Below are 21533 nucleotides of genomic sequence, written 5' to 3' on the forward strand. Positions count from 1 at the left end.
TTTCCACTTCCCAAATTTTCCAGATAATTATTTGTCATTCAGTTCATTTTGCTTGTTATGATACAGATGCATCTTCTAGTTTCCATCTCAAAGAAGGCCATCAAAATGCAATTTTATTACGTGTATGACCAGAACATTAGGCGTGCCAATGATAATAATGGGCCAACTTCTCTGTTCTCCTTGGACAATAGTCTATTGAAGGCAGCTCCGCTAGGCATGCTAAGATATCCAATGGAGATAAATCACCATCATCATTATCACCATTTCTGGCAATTAAATTTTTGTAAAGGGAAGACTCTTAAAACTGCTTTAAAATCACTGAGACAGGTTATCATCAACACCTTTATGACAAACTGGTAGAGGAAAGTGAGGCTCTTGGGGAAATCACAGACATCGAGGCTAAATGTCTGGGACATAATTGACATAATTTTTTTTTTCGTTTTTCACCCAGATGTTTGGTCTTTGTGAATGTAATGTCTATAGCACAGAACATTTCATTTTCCCTGTAGTCTGAAAGAATTAAAGCTCCTAACTTTCCTCTGGTGGATAGTGCCTTAGGTGTTGTCCATAAGGTAGAGTTGATTAGGAGAAAAGATTTAATAGCTGTGGCTTATTACACCTCATCAGCTGTGCTTGTGTGGGTTTGGGGCTGCCTGTAAACATGTTCTTATAGCCACTTATCGCAATCACCAAATCCTTCATTGGGGTGTAATTCTATCTGTAGACTTCAGGGAGAAGGATAGAGCCAATTCATGTTTTTAAAATGTCTCTTTTCATATAGTTCTGTAGTTGGGAGAACAGAGGCTGAAAGTGGAAGCAGAGAATTGAATTCAGGAATAGAACCCAGGTGTTTAGTCCTGCCCTTTGGACTAATTGTAGAGCCACACAATTAAAGGACCTATCACCCTGCTCTATTTTCTTGAATTAATTGGAGTGGGGAAGGCTTGCCAAAGTTAGTTGTAACAAGTATAATGTGTGTAATTTGCAAACAAATGAAGCTTGTTCAGTTGGTGTCCATCAGGTCCAATTCTCATCCCATGTGATCCTGGGATTCTCTTTGCAAAATTCCATCATAATAAGCCCATGAATGCTTGATCCTATTATTTTGTTGGCCATTCCATAATAACATAGTGCAGTATTAAAAGTTAAATGTTGATGTTTAATTTGTACACACATGCACATGTAATTTGGAGGGGGTCTGAATCTGGGAAGTTTTGTGGGAATGGGAGGGAGGGGAGTCTCAGAGATATTTTAATGAGCCCTGATGGCAGATGCTGTGACTGCTATAGTCCCATCTTGTGTAGGGTTCCATGCTAACGAACTTTACATAGAAGGGGTCCCTGTCGGGATAAGCTGCTCCTTTTGCTTCCCACAGTCTCCCTCAGTGAGACTGTCCTTTCTTGAAGCATCCCATTCAGAAAGGGTTTCCTTTCACAGGGCCGTGGCTCACATTTTGCCAGCTTCCATTACCCACTGTCTTTCCGAATGAGGATGAAAAGGTTGTGCAGCTGCATTCATCTTTTACCCTAAGATGCTCTGGGGACAGTGAAGTGAGCTGGCAGTACCCCATGCAGGATGAAGAGGACCAAAAAATAGAAGTCAGAAACGAGGAGAACAACAGTGGCCTTTTTGTGACGGTCCTGGAAGTAGTCAATGCCTCAGCTGTACACACAGGGCTGTACACTTGCTATTACAACCATACTCAGACAGAGGAGACTGAGGTTGAAGGCAAAGACATCTACATCTATGTGCCAGGTGAGTCTGAAACTCAAGTGGTTTTATCGTTTCCCTGTCTGATATGTTGACTAAAGTTGAATTACAGGAAACACGTTGATTTGGGGGAACCCATTAGCGTTGGAAGACAAAACCAGGACATAGAATACAGCTACCCCAATATCTTTATTCCCATAGTATTTTACAGACTTAATCAGTACACAGAGCATAGCTGATCATTGTCCTATCAGACTTCAGGGTTTGAGCCTGAAGGGATAAAGGAAGGGACTTCCATCTTTATTATTGTGTTGTAGTTGTAAAATCAGGGATTAAGAGGGGAAAAAAACCTCCTATTTACTGGCCCAGATTTGGACAGGAGTTTGAGTACCTTTAGCGTCCTTCATTCCCTACATTTAACCATACTAACCTCATGACCTATTTGGAACCCAGAAATAGCAGCAGTGACAAAGATAGACCATCATTTCATATTAATATCAATTTCACCGAGTCCATGTGGAGATAGAATAGAATTGAATGTACCTTTCCAGGAGGTGGATACTAAAATATGTTGTTATTTTAAACTTTTGCAACTTAAAAAAGAAGAAGCAATAAATATGGGGGAAAGAGCCCTTTGGATTTGGAATCAGAAGGCAGACCTGGATTCATGCCTTAGGAACTGAAACCCTCCTGGTTCAAACACTTAGGAACAGTGTGACCTTGGAGAAGTCATTGAATAGCCGAGCCTCAGCTGTCTTATCTATAAAATGAGGATAACACTTGCCTTAGCTACCTCACAGGAGTAGAATCAAATAATAGGGGTGAAAGTGCTTTTTATATATTTCTTAGAAACACAAACTACTGTTTATAAAGTATGACATCCCTGTGGAAAGGGAATGTTAGTGTCACACAGATAAAAAGAGAGGACTCCTGGAGGGCGGGGGGAGTGATTAAAATATTTTGCTTAAAGAACAAATGCCATAAAACTCCCACCATAAATCCTAAGCATTCTAGCCCAAGTAGAAAGATGCCAGTGCAGGCAGTGTCTATATGACCTGGTGACCAGAGGCTGAAGGATCCCAAGAGACCAACCTTGATGTCACAGGTTAGGGAGAACTCCCTCGGAAGAAGATTCCTATCAATTCCATTCAGCCAGGGAAAGTTTGAGTTTTATTATTGTCCCTAAGATAATATTCATGAGTAAAATGCTGTATTTCCATGCATTGCTCACTCTAGCTAAACCCTCTAAGTGTTTGGAGAGGTCCTCCTTGCTGCAGATCAGGTACTCAGCCCATCAGTGTGTTAAGTGTTAATTCCTAATGGGGGGGGGTGTTGTCTGCATGGGGAAAACATCAAAATCCTCCTTTTCTCTCCTCGGGACATAAATGCCACCCAAGAAGACCCTTCTTGACCAGGGAGCTAGAGATCTGTTTTGTTTTGTCATTAATAAAGGGCAGGCAAGTTCTTTCTGGCATTTTTGCTCAAAGGTCCAAAATCTAACTGTGACCATGTTAGATTAAATTAAGTAAATGGTTTTCTTTAGAAAAGGAAATGCTCACTGACAGTACAATGTTAACCACTTAGTGGTCTGCTAGCCATGACCTTATTAAATATTGATTGGCCTGAGTTATAAATCCTATTTACCACTTGAAATTTTATTTAAAAAATAAAGATCTGTACTTATTTTAACAGATCTGGCCACAGGCAACTAAGGTTTCAAAACAGATTTTTATCATGCTTTTTTCTGTTAGGATTGCAGGGTTCAAAGGCAGTTTAGCTGTTTTTTTTTTTTTCCCTAGGGAGTTTTTAGATTTATTCATGTCCTAGTTCTAATCATGATTGGGAGCTGAAAGGAATCTCAGATCATCTACTTCAGCCCTCTCATTTTACACATGAGAAAACCATGTGAGTGACTTGTCACATAACCACTATCGTGATAGAACCAAAACAAGAAATCCGATATCCTGAGTTATGTTCTCTAATGCTCATCTTTTGAATAGTTCACATCTGACAATCTCCTTCGTAATTTAAAGAGAACCCACCCCACAACAGTCTTGTGAAGTATGTAGTGCAAGCTTGATCGTTTCTGTTTCAAAGATGAGATAACTATAGCGAAGAACAGTAGCTGGCCCATGGTCCTGTAACTAGAAAGCGATTGAATCAAAATTCCAACCCAGGTCTTCCAACCCTGAATCCAGAATTTTTCTGTTTTAAAAGATGGACAGTGGGACCCCTTGTTCTTTTTAGGATATTATCCTGCCCCTTAGTCATGTGGTTCATAATGGTGGAAAGAGATATTTTTCACTGGTCTAAACTATTTATTTCCTACCAATGCCATTGCTATTAATTTAGGTGAAGAAAAATCCAAATCAAATATCAAAATCAAAGTGAACAAAAATACCAAATAAAAGGGAAACATTGTAGCATTTGATGCCTATTGCTTGGATAAAGTGTAATGAAATCATCAGCAACCAAATTGTATATTAAAAAAAACTTTATTGAATGCCAATGCAACTAATGAAACTAGCTTATTTATTTATTATTATTTATTATATATTTATAATTAAACTACTTTAAATTCATAAAATATTAAAACCACTTTTCAGTTATTCTCTTATGTACTTCATTACATGGTTATAGTATATATTGCTTCCTCCTTCTACCTTTATTATTTAGCCCTAATATTTAAGCCTGAAACGTTTGCCCTGGATCCATGAAGTTACTCTTTGAGACATATGCTCAAAAGAGTATGAAGATCTCCTATCTACTGGCTCCTGTAGATGAAGCGACATCTCTTTCCATCCACACACACACCACCTCATTTGATCTAACCATCTCCATTAGCTACTTTCATACATCTGTTCTCCCATCTTAACTTCTTTCTTCTCACTTTGCATTTGTACTACAGACCTCATCATCCAACCAAAACTGCCCTCTCTAGTGTTTGCTTAATTGTCAGGTCTAATGGCCTTTCCTCATTTACCCTTTTTGATCTTTCTTTAACCTTTGACATTCTTTGTTCATGTCTTTCCTCCTGGATACTCTGTTCTCTGGCATTCCCTTCGCCCTTCTCCAATCTGTTTTGACCATTCCTTTTTAATTTCTTTGGCTAGTTTTTCTTTTTTTTTTAAGCAATCGGGGTTAAGTAACTTGCTCAAGGTTACACGTCCAGTTATTTCTGGGTGTGGTGCTGAGTGTCTGAGCCCGGGATTCGATTCGATCTCCAGGTAGTCCCAATACTGGAACCGGTGCTCTTACTCGCTGAGCCACCTGGCCGCCCCTCTTTGGCTAGTTTTTCATCCATGTTGTGATGTTCACTGTAATATTCCCAAAGGCTCTGTCCTTGGTCCTCTTCTCTTCCCCTATCTCTCTTGGAATTCTCAACATCTGCTGTGGGTTCAATTAATCATCTCTATTGGGAGGATTCCCAGATCATTATATCTAGCCCTAGTCTCACCTGCATTACAGTCCCACAAGACTACCTGCCTTTTGGACATCTCAAACCAAATATACTGTCCTCAAACTCAACATTCACAACAGAATTCATTGTCTTTTCCCCTCAAATCTTCCCCTCTTCCCAGCTTCCATATAATTGTTGAGGGTACCATGAACTTCCCAGTTGCCCATACTTGCAACTCAGGCTTGTCCTCCACTCCCTACCCTCACTCTCCTACATATTCCATCCATTGCCAAATCTTCACAATCACAAGATCCCCATTTTATATAGTCACCATTTGTTCAGGTCCTTATCATCTTTCATCAGGACTATTTTAATAACTTTCTAATGAATTTTCCTGCTTCAACTCAGTCTCCACTTTGACCCATCTCCTATAGTTCTGACCATCTCTTCCCTCTATTCAATTACCTATGCTTGCTCCTGATTACCTCTGAGATCAAATATAAAGTTGTGTTTGTCCTGTGATTCATATCTTGGCCATATCCTAATTTTCCAGTCTTTTTACTTCCCTCCATGTATTTTGTGTTCTGGCTATCCTGACTGATGGCTGTTCTTTCTACATGCCCCGCAGCCCTGTCTACCATCTCTTGCATCACTTTTCAAGGCCTTAGATGTGACCTTGACTTAAGTTCTATTAGTTACTGCTAAATCTTTCTATGCCTCTGGAGACCCCTACATTTCATAAAATGAAGATGGAACATGATACTTAATTTTGAAAATTACCAGTGAATTTCTGGCTAATATGGGTGTGTATCATCAGTATTTTTAGATTATAAGTAGACTGTTATAGTTTATGCTTGACAATTGACTGCAAATTCCTCCTATTCTTTGTGATGGCCAATGCCTTTAAACTACATCTTCTGGATGCTTGTGCAGCGATTAAAACGACGGGTATTTTGTGTGGTTGCTTACAACAGATCCAGATGTAGCCTTTGTACCTTCAGCCACGGTTGATCACTTAATTTTCGCAGAGGAACATGATTCTGTCACTATTCCATGTCGCACAACTGATCCTCAGGCTCAAGTGACCCTACTCAACGGTGATGACAAAGTGGTACATGCATTCTATGATAGCAGACAGGGCTTTGTTGGAAACTTTGCCATGGGACAATTCAAGTGTGAGACAATCATCAAAGGGAAAAAGTTCCAAACAATTCCATTCAACATTTATACAATAACAGGTAGGTTTTCTCCCTCTCTGGTCCCTCTCCTCTCCCCCCTTCTTTTCCCTCTCTCCTTTCTTGCTTCTATCTCTCCCCTCTAAAACCCTGTAGGTAGCTTTTATGTTTAAACTAAAACTTTTATATGGAAAATTAGGAGGTGCTTTATTCCCATATCTTAAATCTAGGGTACAAAAACATTAAACATAATTAAATTAATTGAATCATCTATTTTGTTGGGTTTTGATTAGTTAAGATGTGACTTCCCTGATTTTGGTGGTCAAGACTACCATTTTAGTAGATTATATTATACATTATTCATAGCAACAAGTTAAGACTTACTTGTGCCAATTTCACCCAGAATAATCAGATTTAAGTCTTGATAGAGCAGAATTCCATTCATTTTTCTTAAAAAATACTGTTGAATAATGAATTTGCTTCTCTCCTTTAAGCTCAGAGTATTCTCCCATGTAAAAGAAAGAAGAGCCCCACTCATACTTTATAAACTTATTTCTTGCTCTCGTCTGAAGCTCCAGTCTCTCTTTGGATGGCTGTGCCAAATGTGCCATGCACAAAAAACCATAGTCCTCCATTTTGGGACCAGCTATCAATCTGATACATGTACCAAGTCAGAAAAATCCATTTCAGGTGTTTTTAGAATTTTGCCATGCCAAAATCATTTACAGGGATATATGTATGTGTGTGTATACATACATATATATATATATACACACATATATTGTGATATGTGTATATATGTATGTATGCTATGTATATATATACACATTTGTATACACATATATAATTTTTAAAAAGTTTTCTCCTGTATCATTTTACATTTATCTCCCCAATAGGTAATAAGTTGAACATCATTTATTTATTTATCTATCTATCTATCTATGTATTCATTCATTCATTTATTAACGCAGTTGGGATTAAGTAACTTGTTCAAGGTTACACGGCCAGTTATTTTGTGTGGGTGCCAAGTATCTGAGGCTGGAACTGATCCCAGGTATCCCGACTCCAGGGCTGGTGCTCTTACTGTGCCACCTGGCCGCCCCTAGTTGAACATTATTTAAAAGCTACTTTAAATAATAATAAAGCCCAACTAAATTTGTATCAAAGACTATTTTAAATTAAAGAAGACCTTAAACTTCAAAAAATGACAGTAATTTATCAGATACTCATTCAGAATTCCCTTTGCATATTCTACTGTATTTAAATCTATTACTTTTCTTTTTCCTGTAGCTACTCCTGAGCTTGAAGTTGAGATCGAGGCAGTGAAAACTGTTTATAAAACGGGAGAAACACTTGTTGTAACTTGTGCTGTCTTACACAATGAGGTGGTTGACCTTCAGTGGAATTACCCTGGGAAAGTGGTATGTACCTTCCTTTGGATTTTTGTTTTAAGAATGGAAGTGACATTTTCTAACTCTTGGAGAAGATGCATGGTATAGTGCAAAAAAAAAGGGGCCAGGATTTAGGGAGATCTAGGTTCTAGTTCCAAGGCAGCCTTTAACTAGATTTTGAACCAATTGCCTTTTTAGGCCTGTTTTTTCATGTACATAATGTAAAAGTTGAACTAAATCACAGAAGTTTCTTTCAGCCCTAAAATTGTGTGGTCTTTGAAAGAATTTGAATGAACAAAGTGTAGATTTGATAAAGGTTAGTCAGTCCCCTCTCCTATTAAAGGTTTAGAATGTATGAAAAACATACATTATATTTTTGAGAACCAAAATAGTGACAAATATTTTAAAAGGAAGATCCTAAAGACTATAATTACTATAATGATTTTTTTTAAATTGAAAATGTAAAAAAGGAAAAAAGGGTAATTCTGCTGATTAGTTTGTTGGTCATTAAGATGACAGATGCCAATCCTCATTTCTCTGAACACATTTTCTTTTCATTCAGTGCCATTAATAATCCCTTTCCTAAAATTGCCCCATAACTCTCATGACTTGGTATTTTCCTATTTCTGCTCTCCCCTCTCTGACCATCTCTCATTCTTTCTGCCTGTTAAATTGTAAGCACATCTCAAGGTTCTTCCCTTGGTCCATTTCCCTTTCTTTATAATCTTTCCATTAGGGAACTGATCCTTTCAACTTCAACTCTTATTTGACCTATCTGGATTGATGAATCTGTCATCTTTCTGATTTAGGTACTCTCTACACTGTGATAAATAACCATCCTTCTCTATGCCTTATAAATATTATAAAAATTATATATATATAAATATTATAAAAATAAATTATAAATCTTGTGTCCTACTACAAATGTTGTTTAGCTGTTTCAGTTCTGTCTGACCCCATTTTGGGGTTTTCTTGGCAAAGATACTGGAGTGGTTTGCCATTTCCTTCTTAAACTCATTTTACAGATGAGGAAACTGAGAGGCAAACAGGGTTAAGTGACTTGCCCAGGGTCACATAGCCAGTAAGGGTCTGAAGCTGAATTTAAATTTAGGTCTTCCTGATTCTGGGTCTGGTGCTCTCCCCACTGTGCCACCTATCATAAATATGCAAATATTTGGCTTATATGGTATAGATTATTTACCCAGCAATCTAGAGGTCTTACTTCAATTACCTCTTATCTCTCATTCTTGCTATATGCTCAGTCTACCTCCATTTATGTTTTTTTAAATGTCTTTGGTGATATATTTCAAGTCATCTGTCACAAGTTAGCATTAACAAAATTCAGAAGCATAATATCTTGGAAAGCATACTTGACTTGGAGTCTTGAAGACCTGGGTTCAAATCCTGCCTCATACTCTTGCAAGCTATATGACTCTGGGAAGGTCTCTTAGTCTCTCTGAGCCTTAATTGCCTTATTTGTGAAATGGAAAAAATAATATTTATAACCTCACAGGGTCATTATTGGCATCAAAGGAAATATTGTTTATAAAATGTTTTGCAACACTTAAAACTGATGTCATTTTATTGCATAGATGTCAGTTAATTGCATTATTGCTTCTACCCATTATGCAATTTTCCATTCATTGACTACCTGAGCAGTCTGCAAGTTTGATTCTTCTCAGGTTGTGGTATTCTGTGATTCAGTCATAGAGCATCAGTGACATCTTTAACCTGATGCTAAAGAAATGGGTTTTTGTAGCAAGCAGATTAGCTGAGAGAAGAACCTGGGACATTTTCTCATTTAGTCTAGGGAAAACCCTGTGCATTGAAGAGAACATCTCAGCCTAATGGCATCATTCATTCATTCATTCATTCATTCATTCATGTACTCATTCAACAACCATGTATATAATCCTATCTGAGTAAAACAGATCATATGGAGCTACCTGTTCTTTGGTTATCTTTGGTTTGCTTTTTTGAGCCTTGCAGTTCAAAAGTACTTTTTCCATTTCTTGAAGTAGATAATTTTAAGGTGATTTCCCTCTCTTTCTGATATAGAAAAACAAAGGCATTTTGAAAGTTGATGAAATCAAAGTTCCATCTCTCAAGTTGGTGTATACGCTGACTGTCCCTAAGGTGACAGTGAAAGACAGTGGAGACTATGAATGTGCTGCCCGTCATGCTACCAAGGAAACTAAGGAGATTAAGAAAGTCACCATTTCTGTTCATGGTATGATTTGACCCTTTCTGTCTATATAAAGTCTTCCAAAGCAATGACAACCCTCTACCTTGTGACAATCCTTACTTAATAGAAACCTTTCCTTTATAGAGAAGGGATTTATTGAGCTCAAACCCAACTTCAGCCAGATGGAAACCATTAACTTGCATGAAGTCCGCCATTTTATAGTGGATGTACAAGCATATCCACCACCAAAGATATCCTGGCTTAAGGACAATATGACCGTGATTGAGAATCTGACCGAAATCATCACTGGCTTAGATAAGATCCAGGAAATAAGGTAAAGAAAGACCTTTCCCAAGTAAGTCTTTCCTCATGACTGTTGCTCTGATTTTATATGTGTGTTCCTAGTAAGGGAATTGTATGTGTCTTATGAACCAGACTATAAATGAAATCAATTCAAAGAGCCATAAGCTTGGCCATGAAGCATAAAGGACAAATGTCTTTTGTCTCAAACATTGTAATAAGGTAATGGCATCCTGGTAAGTATTTAATGATTACATTAGGAAGAGCCATAAGTTGTAAAACCTCTCCTCCGATTGAAGACAGATGGCCAGATCCAGCGGTCTCGTGGAATTTTGCCCTGGAGAAGGACAGCCGGATTGGAGCCACTTGGATTTAGCATATTGTCAAAGCTCCCACAGTCCTATGTGAATGGTAGATGTCTAGTATATGGTAGCTCTGCTTTGCTAATGAATAATTAAGAAGGCTTCACTGGCTTAATTAGCACAAGGCAATATGGCATGGAAAGAAAAATGGCAAAGGATACAGGAGACCTGAGTTCTTTTGCACTCTCTGCTACTCAGCTAGTTTTGGGACTTTAGCTAAATCACTTACCTAACTTCCGGGTACTATCTGTAAACTAGGGAACAACACTAATTTACTACCCTAAAAATAATAATGATAACAACAAAAATAATAGTAGCCAACATTGATATGCCACTTTAATGTTTATAAAATGCTTTATAAATATTATCTCATTTGATCCTCACAACAACCCTGGGGTGTTTGTTATTATTATTCACATTTAACAGATGAGGAAACTGAGGCAAGCAGATTAAGTGACTTGCCCAGGGTCACATAGATCGTGAATCTCTGAGCTTAGCTTTGAACTTAAGTCTTCTGACTCCCAAGTCCAGTGTTCTATACACTGCACCACCTAGCTGCCTGGAAAAAGACTACACAATTTGTTTTGAGGGCCCTTCTAGCATCTCTAAAATTAGAATAATAAATTCTGGGATAAAAAGTGTTTTTTTGAAAGGTCAACTATTCCAGACCCTTGTATCCAGTCAAGATCATAACCCATCCTAGGGAGAAGTGGAAATAAATCTCAACAGCACAATTGTCTATCAAAAGAGCCCTTTTTAGAATATCTAACAAATTTCAAGCTCAGATGTGATTTTTTTCCCCTGCCTGAACAAAATTCCTTCTGCAGTTTGTGAGGAGAAATGTTTTTGGCAATGAGATCCCAGGATGCAGAGAAAATATCTGAATTTTTTACCCAGGCAGTACAGTGATTGAAAAAGGAGTAAAAAACAATCAGTAATGCCAGAATGTCTTAGGAGATTGAGGGAAGAGTATAGACAAAGTATACTCCAAGTTTGTCATCTCTAGATCACAGTTCAAAAGGGGGTGAAAATGTCCACTTTTATCCCCCCTGGGAGGCCTTGGATATATTCTTGATATCACATCTAAAAAATTGAACATAATGTATGAGCTGAAATTAACACTGAATGATAAGACAGGCTCACCCAGCTCAAGGTGATAGAATGGAATAATCTGCCAGTATGGAAAGCTTAGATGGCGCACCCCACATCTTGAGGGATGCGCGTGTTTGAGGAGCATATGATAGCAGGGTCTCCTTCTGGCCTACAAAGTAACAGTGACCACCAGCAGGGTGGACAGAGAAGATCTTTAAGGAGGTCGTAAGCTCAATTGTGGCATCCCTGTGGACTGCCAGGAAGCCATTGTGAGAGAAAGCAATGCAGTACATCAGTTAGAGCTGGAGTAGCCCTGTTCACATGAAGCAGAAAGGTGAGGGTGGGGGGACCCAGTGAAGAGGAGGCTCAGAGCATAGTTGGTTGTAGTTGCAAATGAAAAGGTCCTTTGCATCTGAGTGTGAATTTTTCTCAATTAGCATTGCCTTTTGTCAGCCAGGGTCACACTTATGTATCAGTCACCATCAGTAGCATAAGACATGTATAGCAAAAGAACAAGGAGAAATTACAATAAAACCAGAAGAAATTAAAAGAATGATCAGAATCTACTATGAATAGTTGTTACTGAGACATTTTTTAGGTATGTCTGACTCTTTGTGACCCCATTTGGGATTTTCTTGCCAAAGATACTGGAGTGGTTAGCCATTTTTTCCCCCAGCTCATTTTACAGCTGAGGAAACTGAGACAAACAGGGTTGAGTGACTTGTCCAGGGTCACACAGCTAGTAAGTGTCTGAGATTGGATTTGAATTCAGGTCTTCCCCACTCCAGGCCCAGTTCTCTATCTACTACGCCACCTAGCTGCCCTATTATGAATAGTTACATGTTACCAAAACTGAGGAGAGAAGAGAGAACTTCCTATTTGATAAAAATTGCTAGGAAAACTGAAAAGCAGTCTGGTAGAAATTAGACTTAGATCAGCATGTTACACCACATTGCATGATGCATTTTATTTATTTATTTAATTTTTTTTTTTTTTTTAAGCAATTGGGGTTAAGTAACTTGCTCAAGGTTACACAGCCAGTTATTTCTGGGTGTGGTGCTAAGTATCTGAGCCCTGATTCTATCCCAGGTCATCCCAACTCTGGGGCCGGTGCTCTTACTCACTGAGCCACCTGGCCGCCCCTACATGATGCATTTTAAACAGAAAATCATGGAATTGTAGAATTATGCAGTCTTGGCAGTCAGGAATTCATTCCATGAAAACATTAAAAGAGAAACACATTTTTAAAGAAAGGAGGGAACTAAAGTAAAGATCAAAGGTTGCTATAGTTCCTTTGATAACATTGTGAGGTAGTAGGTAGTACAAGTATTATTCACTACATTTTCTAAATCACAGGATCATAGCTTCATAACTGAAAGGGATCCCAGAGGCCTCTCAATTCAGCTCTTCCATTTCATAGATTAGGAAATGGACCCAGAGGGTTGAAGTAACTTTTCCAGTGTCAGTTAGAAAGTAATAGAGCTGAGGCTCAGACTGAAGTCCTCTGACTGTAAAGCCAGCACTCCTTTCATTGTACCATGATACCTCTCAGAGAGAACAAGCCTCTGAATGTGGCTCAATGAGCTGCCAAGATGGGTCTGCTTTCCCCTGAGTCAGGTATTCTGTTTGTTAAACTACAGCCCTTCACAAGTCATGCCCCTTTGGCTTCTTTCCAACAGCACCATGTCATTTCCCACAATCCCACAGGTACCCTTTCATTTCTGGTCTTTAAAGTATCTGGTCTCCAGTATTGATTGGGAATTTCAGTATGTACAAAACTCCCTGGGAATCTTGAAAAAGATATGCTGTGAAAATGAAAAATATTTTTATAATCCGACTTCCATATAATATATCTTTCAAACCAGTTAATCATTGAAATCTGTAATTGTTATTACTTTCATAAGGACAATTGGGCTTTTTTTCCTAATATTTGAAGTAGAAATGAATCTTTAAAAAAAAACCCTTCTTTACAGATATCAAAGCAAGTTAAAACTGATTCGTGCTAAGGAAGAAGACAGTGGATATTATACTATTATGGCTCAAAATGAGGATGATATTAAGAATTATACTTTTGAGCTTACAATTCAAGGTAAGTCAAGAGAATGACTATGAATTGGTGTTGATATGGCATAAGAATAATGAGGTTTAATTTCAAGGAATACCTGGCTTCTTGACTTTTTTTCTCCTGGGTAGAGAAGATCACAGCCACTGATTGCCAGTCCCCATTTGCATAGCACCAGGGACTAGGGACACCATTGTGCTAGGAGATATCTGCCAGGTGTTCTGGACCCAGGTGACTTTGGGAGTCCAGAGCCCCTCTGAGACAGGGTATCAGTACCAGTGCAACCCTAAAACAGCTGCCGGCCTCTCTTTCTATAGCCCACTAGCTAGAGGAAAGAGTAGACACACTGTGGACTTCATCCTCCAGTGGATATCCATTGATCCTCAGTGGAATGGTTTAGAATTCGGAAAAGAGCCCTGGTACTATCCTTTCCTGTGTCTATGATCTCTAGACCCAGGCTCAGACAGAAATGGACATTCTACTGTGGTTACCAACCAGATTGGCTCTCCCAAATCTACAGTGATAGAAATCTGAACCTCACAGAGCTCATAAAAGGATGTAGGCTAAGTGTGGTGACCACCAGTCTTTTGGAATGACACAAGGTGATCTGCTAAACTGGGCATAGTATAATATATAGTATAAACTGGGCATAGGTGGCCAATTTTACTTTAATGAATTGACATTTTTCAACCCTAGAAATTCCAGTTGGGGGGCGGCCAGGTAGCACAGTGAGTAAGAGGGCCGGACCCAGAGTCGGGAGACCTGGGATCAAATCTAGGCTCAGATACTTAGCACCACACCCAGAAATAACTGGCCATGTAACCTTGAGCAAGTTACTTAACCCCAATTGCTTAAAAAAAATTCCAGTTGGGCAAAGATGAAGTATTTTGGTAACTGACGCTTAATGCTGCACTTCAAGTCTCTTTAGAAAATTATTTACTCAGAATTATCCAACTTCTCTAGATGCATTGAAAGTCATGGAATCAGAATTACAGAGTTGGGAGGGACGTTATTGGACATGAAGAATTTTCCTGGAAAACAGCTTAGCTGAGCACTATGACACAAACATCTGAAAAAAATTTTTCCATCCCCTTTCATATTTAATAATCCCAGCTCTATTAAGTTTTTGCCCTTTCTGATGAAAAGAACTATGGTCCACATTTCCAAGATATTTCTATAGTATTAAACTGAGAACTTTCTCAGCACCTGGGTTTGTTTTCACTGGACAGCATATTTGAATGTACAAGCTCTGAATATTTGTTTTTTCTTGTTCTTGTCATCCACCTGGGCCACCAAAAACAATGGATTTCTTTCAACCTTGTCTTTTAGTTCCAGCTTCTATTCTGGACCTGGAGGATGACAACCACGGCTCTGCAGGTGGGCAGACGGTCAAATGCATAGCCGAAGGGACACCGCTTCCGGTCATGGAGTGGATGATTTGCAAGGATATTACAAAGTAAGAAGCCATTCATGCCTTTGTCTTTCCATCAGATTTCTCCTCTCCTGAATTAAATGTCCACCAGGTTGACTTTGTTAGCTCTTTTCTCATGTGTGACTTCTGGGAAGCCTCAGAATCACACTGGTTATGATTGAAGAGGGTCTTATAGACCGCAAGCCATCTCTGTTTGAACTCTTTGTTAAAGAGGAAGTTATCACTAGACTACTGGGTATGATTGGACTACTTTGTGTGTAAGAAGGGGCAAAAAAAAAAAAGCAGCTATGCAGCCCAGCAGAGAGAAAACACCAGCCATCTGATGTGACTTTAAGAGATCAGTTCTTACATTTAGAAAATGGGTATCTAGCAACAGGGTGACCAATATATGGATAGAGATGAAGGTAACCAAGAGACTTCAGAAGGGTGAGAAATAATTGAATTACAAGATTTTTTGAATGAGTAATTTTTCTTTGAACTTTTTTTTTTGCTCTCAATATTCTTAGCTTTCATTTTCTTTATGTGGCTTGTAGCTTATTTGATTGGTAAATTCCTGGTACTGTCATCTTTCAGTCAAAGGATATGTATAATTTATGTTTCTTGTATGTCAATCACTTTAACATTTTTGCTTCTTACCACTTCCTACTAATAAATTCAGAGATCAAAAATTAGTCTTGATAATAATTTTAATAATATTAGTATTTAGTAATGTTAATAATACTGCTAATAATCACATAGCAATTTCATATCATCCTAAACTTATTTTCACTTTGGGAGATAGATTGGACAGGTGCTATAAACTCCACTTTAGAGATGAGGAAATAAAGAATTTGTGAAGTAAATTTCCACTTTGTAATTTGCAGGCAGAACTCAACTCAGGATAGCTTCCTTCTTGGTGCTCATAGGAGCTTAGACACATTAGATGACATCTAGTCCGCCTCATTTTACAGATGAGGAATCCAAGGCCCTGAGAGGTTGACATGTACAAGTTCAAATGGGTGGACAGTACATGGTTGAAGTCAGACTCAAACACAACTACTTCTATTAGAATTTTTTATTGTGTGTGGAGACAATCCAGGTTAAGTGACTTGCCCAGGGTCACAGAACAAGTAAATATCTCAGGCCAAATTTGAACTCAGGTCCTCCTGACTCCAGGGCTGACACTCCATCCACTGAGTCACCTAGCTGTCCCTCATTATGCTTACTTAGCATAAAATAAGATAATCAGTCTCCAGAAAGTCCTTCTGAAGGCAAATGAGCAATTTGTTCTGGAATATCTGCTCTATTAGTCCTGGTAACTAAAATTCGACTTATGTGTTTTCTTCTTCTCTTATATAGGTGTAATAATGAAACTTCATGGACACTTTTGGCCAGCAACATGTCTGAAATAACTACACAGAGACATGAGAGTAGTATGGTCAAGAGCCAAGTGACCTTCAACAAAATTGAAGACACTATGGCCGTGCGATGCCTAGCAAAGAACTCACTTGGTGCCGTTACCAGGGAACTGAAACTTGTGGCTCCTGGTGAGTTAGCTGGTGCTCAGTGAGTAGAAACTTGAGTAGCCTTGAGTAGCACACACTTTCTCTCTAATCAGTCTTATGGAATTGGAGGGAGATGTTTCATGGACTGGAATTGCAGCTTTCATCTCCCATCCCCATGAATTCCCTAGGTTGATGAAGCTCTTTCCTCAAAGTGAAGCAGGGTTTGTGGGTAATATTTCCATTTTACAGATGAGAAACCTTAGACCCAAAGAAGTCAAATGACTTGTGTGTATTCATATAGCCAGTAAGTGTCAGAGCTGGAAAAGAAACATGGTCTTCAAGGCCAGTGTTGTACCTTTTGTTATTGCCTGAGTGGTGCTCTAAAAAATTCTGTCTTATTTTGGTCACTTCTTTTATTTTTGATGATCTCTTTGTAACCATCAGGATTTAAGTTTTTGGAATTCATGTTTAAAAAATAATCAGGACAACTCAGGTCTCTACCACATATATGCAAAGCTCTGTAACAAGACAGGTGAACAGTAACTAGGCTCAGGATTATTAATAGGAGAAAATTAGTAACATGATCAGATGGCATTTTTGTGGGTACATATCATAGAGCAGGAATTCATACTAACTATTAAAATATGAATTCAGGAGTGTGCAAAAGGGTTTTGCCTCCCCTCCCGTCTCCTCCTCTCCTCTTCTCTCCCTGGCATAAGATGCCAGCAAAATCATGAACTTTCTGGGTTTGTGCTGTGGGGACTTATCCCTTGAGGTGTCTCTGGAAGAAGAACTGTGGAAATAAGAATCCTAGGCTACTTTTTAGAGCCTGGTGTATAAAATCCTACTACCTCCAACTTTAACTGGTATCTGGTCAGTCCATGATGTCTTGACCTAATCAGGGTGAGAGTTGGTGGGGGGGTGGGGTATTACAATAGGGAGGAACTTTATAAGGAGGCTGAAGAATGTGGATTGCAATTTATTCCTTATGGATGGGAGGGTGAGCAAAAAAAGGGTTGATGGAATGATAAAGTCTTTTGGGCTTATTTGCATGACTTACCTAAGCAAGAAGTCAAGGAATCTTTGAAAAAGAAGTGGCTTTGACAAAGGTCTAGAAGGAAATTTTAAGTAAATGTTCATTCTTCTTCAGCTGTGCGCTCAGAACTGACCGTGGCTGCCTCAGTCCTGGTGTTGCTAGTGATTGTTATCTTTTCCCTCATTATCCTGATTGTCATATGGAAACAGGTGAGTATCAATAAAGGGGAGCAGCCCCAGCTTATTGTGCTGAAGTTAAATCAAACCTAGATATATTCTTCTAGTAATCTACCAACTTCTAAAACTGTTCACCCTTTCAATTGCAGAAACCCAGGTATGAAATTCGGTGGAGAGTCATTGAATCCATCAGCCCTGATGGCCACGAGTACATTTATGTGGATCCGATGCAGCTGCCTTATGACTCAAGATGGGAGTTTCCTAGAGATGGCCTAGTGCTTGGTAGGCGTTTTCTTTGCCCAACATTTTAACCTTCCTAGGATTGAGAAACATCTTTGATATTTCATAGGGTCATAGATCAAGAATTGGAAAGGCTCTCAGAGGCCATCCAGTCCAAACCTTTCCTTCTACAATTGAGAAAATGAAGACCCAGCAGGTAAATAAGTTGACTAAGGTCTCACAGGTACTAATCATGAGACGTATGTTTTGATTCTTGACTTCAAAGGACTATGCTCCTTGAAGAAATGTGGGGAAATAAGTACCCCTGAGCAAGATGTGTGAAAAGCCTGGCTGGATCTTGCTGTGGAAATTTGCCTTTAGAAAGATCCCGGTCATTGAATCACAGCAATAATCTTTTTTTAATCATGTTGCCAAGCAAATTATAGTTAAGGAAATTCAGACAAAGGAAAGAGACTATGTGGAGGCCTGGCAAAACATCTATCCAATGGCTTTTCATTGGGAATAACAGAAAATAAAATAAAATGTATTTCTGTAACTAAAAAGGAACAGATGATATACAAATGGAGACAACCACTAAAGATATTTTGATCCAATGCATTCTGAACATGTCTATGTTCCTTCTGTCAGAAAAAAAAAATTTTTGTGGGATTTTTTTAAAGCAAGAAAATCTAAAACAGCCAAAATGAAAGCTAAAGCTCATTACCATCTTTCCATTTGAAACTTGTGATTAGATGAAGAGAAAGACACTCTAATCCAAGAGAACATATTTTTATCAAGTTGTGAATGAAAGAATGAAGGGCGTCAGAAAGCTTCACTGTGATAGCTATTGGTGTGACCAAAAGTACTCAGCTGGTGCTTAATGTGAGAGTACTAATACATCCCTACAGTGGTCTTGTTTTCTACATTTATGAATCACATGCTAATTTAATTTTGACCCTTTATAACTGTTTGACCCAAACCCAAGCACCATATTCTAGTTGGTCCCATCTTTAAACATATATACTCACAGGAAAGACTCTAGATAAATAGATAGATGTACACAGCACAATAATTAGAGGTAATTTTGTGCCCAAGGCAAAGAAGATGAAAATTATGCCTCCTTACCTTATTTGAACATTAGTTAAACCATGTTTACTATCTATCTATCTAAAATCTAGGTTGAATTGGAGCTAATTACTCCTATCAGTGCTGGAACCACAGTTAATAGAATTGAGGGAACTATTGAAGGAAATGGCTAAGGATAGTGCTGTGTCCTGTAAAGGAACCCATTAGATCCCATTATTCCAAGACAGTTTAGGGACCAACAGATCACCTTAATCAATCTGGGTCTGGGAGTCATCCCTTGTTCATTCTTCTTTGGTTCTATCAATGAAGCTGATGGTGCTTGATGGATGGATCTCACTGCACTCTGGTCCCTTTCTCCTCCACTTACCACCAGATTTTCTCTGCAAGCTTTAATGTGTCCTATGTAAAATATCCACCTGACTTCTCCCTTTTAAGTCCCAAGTTCCAGTGGACCTCAGCAGGGATTTTGTTTATAAGGGAAATAGAGTTTATAACATGAAATAGGAATAGAGTTACTCAAAAGCTCACACATGAACTGACCATTCAAAACTTGCTGATGTTGAACATTCCGAACATTCCTAAACTAGTTCAGTGTTCTTCTTACTACCTTATCTTTGTATCTCTGTGACCTTTGACATTCAGGTTTCAGGAACCCACAGCTCCTAAACCTCTAAGAATTTCCTTTGCCTTGGTCCTTGGCCTATCCAGTTTACCACTGATATGGTACAGTGGCCTTAGTCCATCTACTTGGGTTAAATATAACTCTGATTCTCCCTATTCCTTACTGTATTCTGTCATACGATCATTACAACCTCCCTCACAAGATACAAATGAGCAGAAATTATTGTAGAAAATGTGGAACTATTTTGTGATATATTTTCATTAGGTAGATGAGTTCTACAAAGTTGCCTGATACATATAAAGTTGAAGAGACTTGCCTAGTATCAGACCTAGAGTCAGAGGTCAGATTGTAACACACATATTTCTGATTGTGAGTAGATTACAATGAACATCCGTCAACAATTCCTCTAAAGTTTACAAAGAAAACCATCTTTTGCACTCTATCAGACAATCTATATTTTATTTTTGTGAATTTAAATTCTTGGCATCAGTTTAGATGCGTGGTGGTGGTGGATAAATTATTGCCTGAGCATCAAACCCTATGTTTTTGTGGTCCCTTGAGTCAGGAATGGTTTTTGCATTTTAAAATATAATAGTAGTATAAATTATAGTTTGCTGACCTCTGTCTGGAATAATAATAGATTAGGCTATTAAGTCTGTAAGAATTTATGTAGCCATCAGAGAATCACAAATACAGATACTACAGTTTTAGGTCCAGTATATTTTAAAATTTCAATTCATAAACTAAGTAAATATGGGATGTCAGGTACTGTGAAGGATATAAAAAAAAAGGCACTAAGTATATGACGGTTCCTGTCCTCAAGCAGCTAACCACATCACAAATAATTAGAGAACAAGACAGCATGAGATAAAGTGCTAATTAGATAAGATTATTCACATTTATAAATAAGATTCTTTTTACTGGATTCACTTAAATAGCAAGTTCCTCAGGCATTTAAAATGCAAATATATGTGTATGTATATATGTGTATATATGTATATGTATGTGTATATGTATGTACAAATATTTTATATATAATTATTAGATATATATAAAACATCAGTACAGACACATCTTTATGTGAAGCAAAGTCCACCCTGCCTATTTTGATCTTTCACCACTGGAAACTTCTCTATTAGACTGATTAACCACATCACAAATAATTAAGAGAACAAGACAGCATGTGAGAAAGTGCTAATTAGATAACATTATTCACATTTATAAACAAGATTCTTTTTATTGGATTCACTTAAATAACAAGTTCCTCAGGCATTTAAAATGCAAATATATGTGTGTGTGTGTATACACACATAGATCTTTATGTGAAGCAAAGTACTCCCTGCCTGTTGATCTTTCACCACTGGAAACTTCCCTGTTAGACTGTAAGCTGTTCTGAGGGTGTGGTTGTGGAAATCACACTGTTCACATTCCTCCGTGATGATTAGCAGAATCCTGCGTACACTTGGAGTGAGTGGGGGGTGGATGCCACATTGGGGGAAGTCAATGTCTACCTGAAATTGTGCATAAATATTTATTAAAATGAAAAAGTTTTTTTGGTTTTGTTATTAAAGATAAAAGTAGAGAAATTTAGAAGAAAGAGAAAACATGGTCTCTCCTCATGTGCCTACTGATAGTAAGAGAGTATAATAAGAAATCACTATTTTTGTGAAGAAAAGCAGGGGTAGAGTGAACCAAAGGACTTTTTGAAAGATGCACATGAAGGTGCCTGCTGAATGAGGAGTAGCTCAGGCTAGTCTGTGGAAGCCTGACCCAGTGAGGTTACCTGTGACGGAGCTGTAGG

At 38.3% G+C, this 21533-nt stretch overlaps 1 protein-coding gene across 5 annotated transcripts in view; it reads left to right on the forward strand.

Moving 5' to 3' along the window:
* The window catches only part of PDGFRA (platelet derived growth factor receptor alpha), a 50241-nt gene that overhangs the window by 12754 nt on the left and 15954 nt on the right, over positions 1-21533 (forward strand). For all 5 annotated transcript variants that reach the window (XM_069105249.1, XM_069105248.1, XM_069105247.1 and 2 more), the window contains 10 exons: positions 1438-1755; positions 6085-6348; positions 7576-7706; positions 9735-9906; positions 10006-10195; positions 13589-13704; positions 15007-15133; positions 16448-16635; positions 17744-17838; positions 17955-18087. In XM_069105249.1, the coding sequence (XP_068961350.1) occupies positions 1438-1755; positions 6085-6348; positions 7576-7706; positions 9735-9906; positions 10006-10195; positions 13589-13704; positions 15007-15133; positions 16448-16635; positions 17744-17838; positions 17955-18087 (1734 nt within the window). The remainder of the gene's footprint in view (positions 1-1437; positions 1756-6084; positions 6349-7575; positions 7707-9734; positions 9907-10005; positions 10196-13588; positions 13705-15006; positions 15134-16447; positions 16636-17743; positions 17839-17954; positions 18088-21533) is intronic.

The sequence above is a fragment of the Petaurus breviceps genome, unplaced genomic scaffold (assembly GCF_028583685.1).
Source record: "Petaurus breviceps papuanus isolate PSGF00001 unplaced genomic scaffold, PetGlider_PUasm1.0 76, whole genome shotgun sequence".
Taxonomy (NCBI): domain Eukaryota; kingdom Metazoa; phylum Chordata; class Mammalia; order Diprotodontia; family Petauridae; genus Petaurus; species Petaurus breviceps.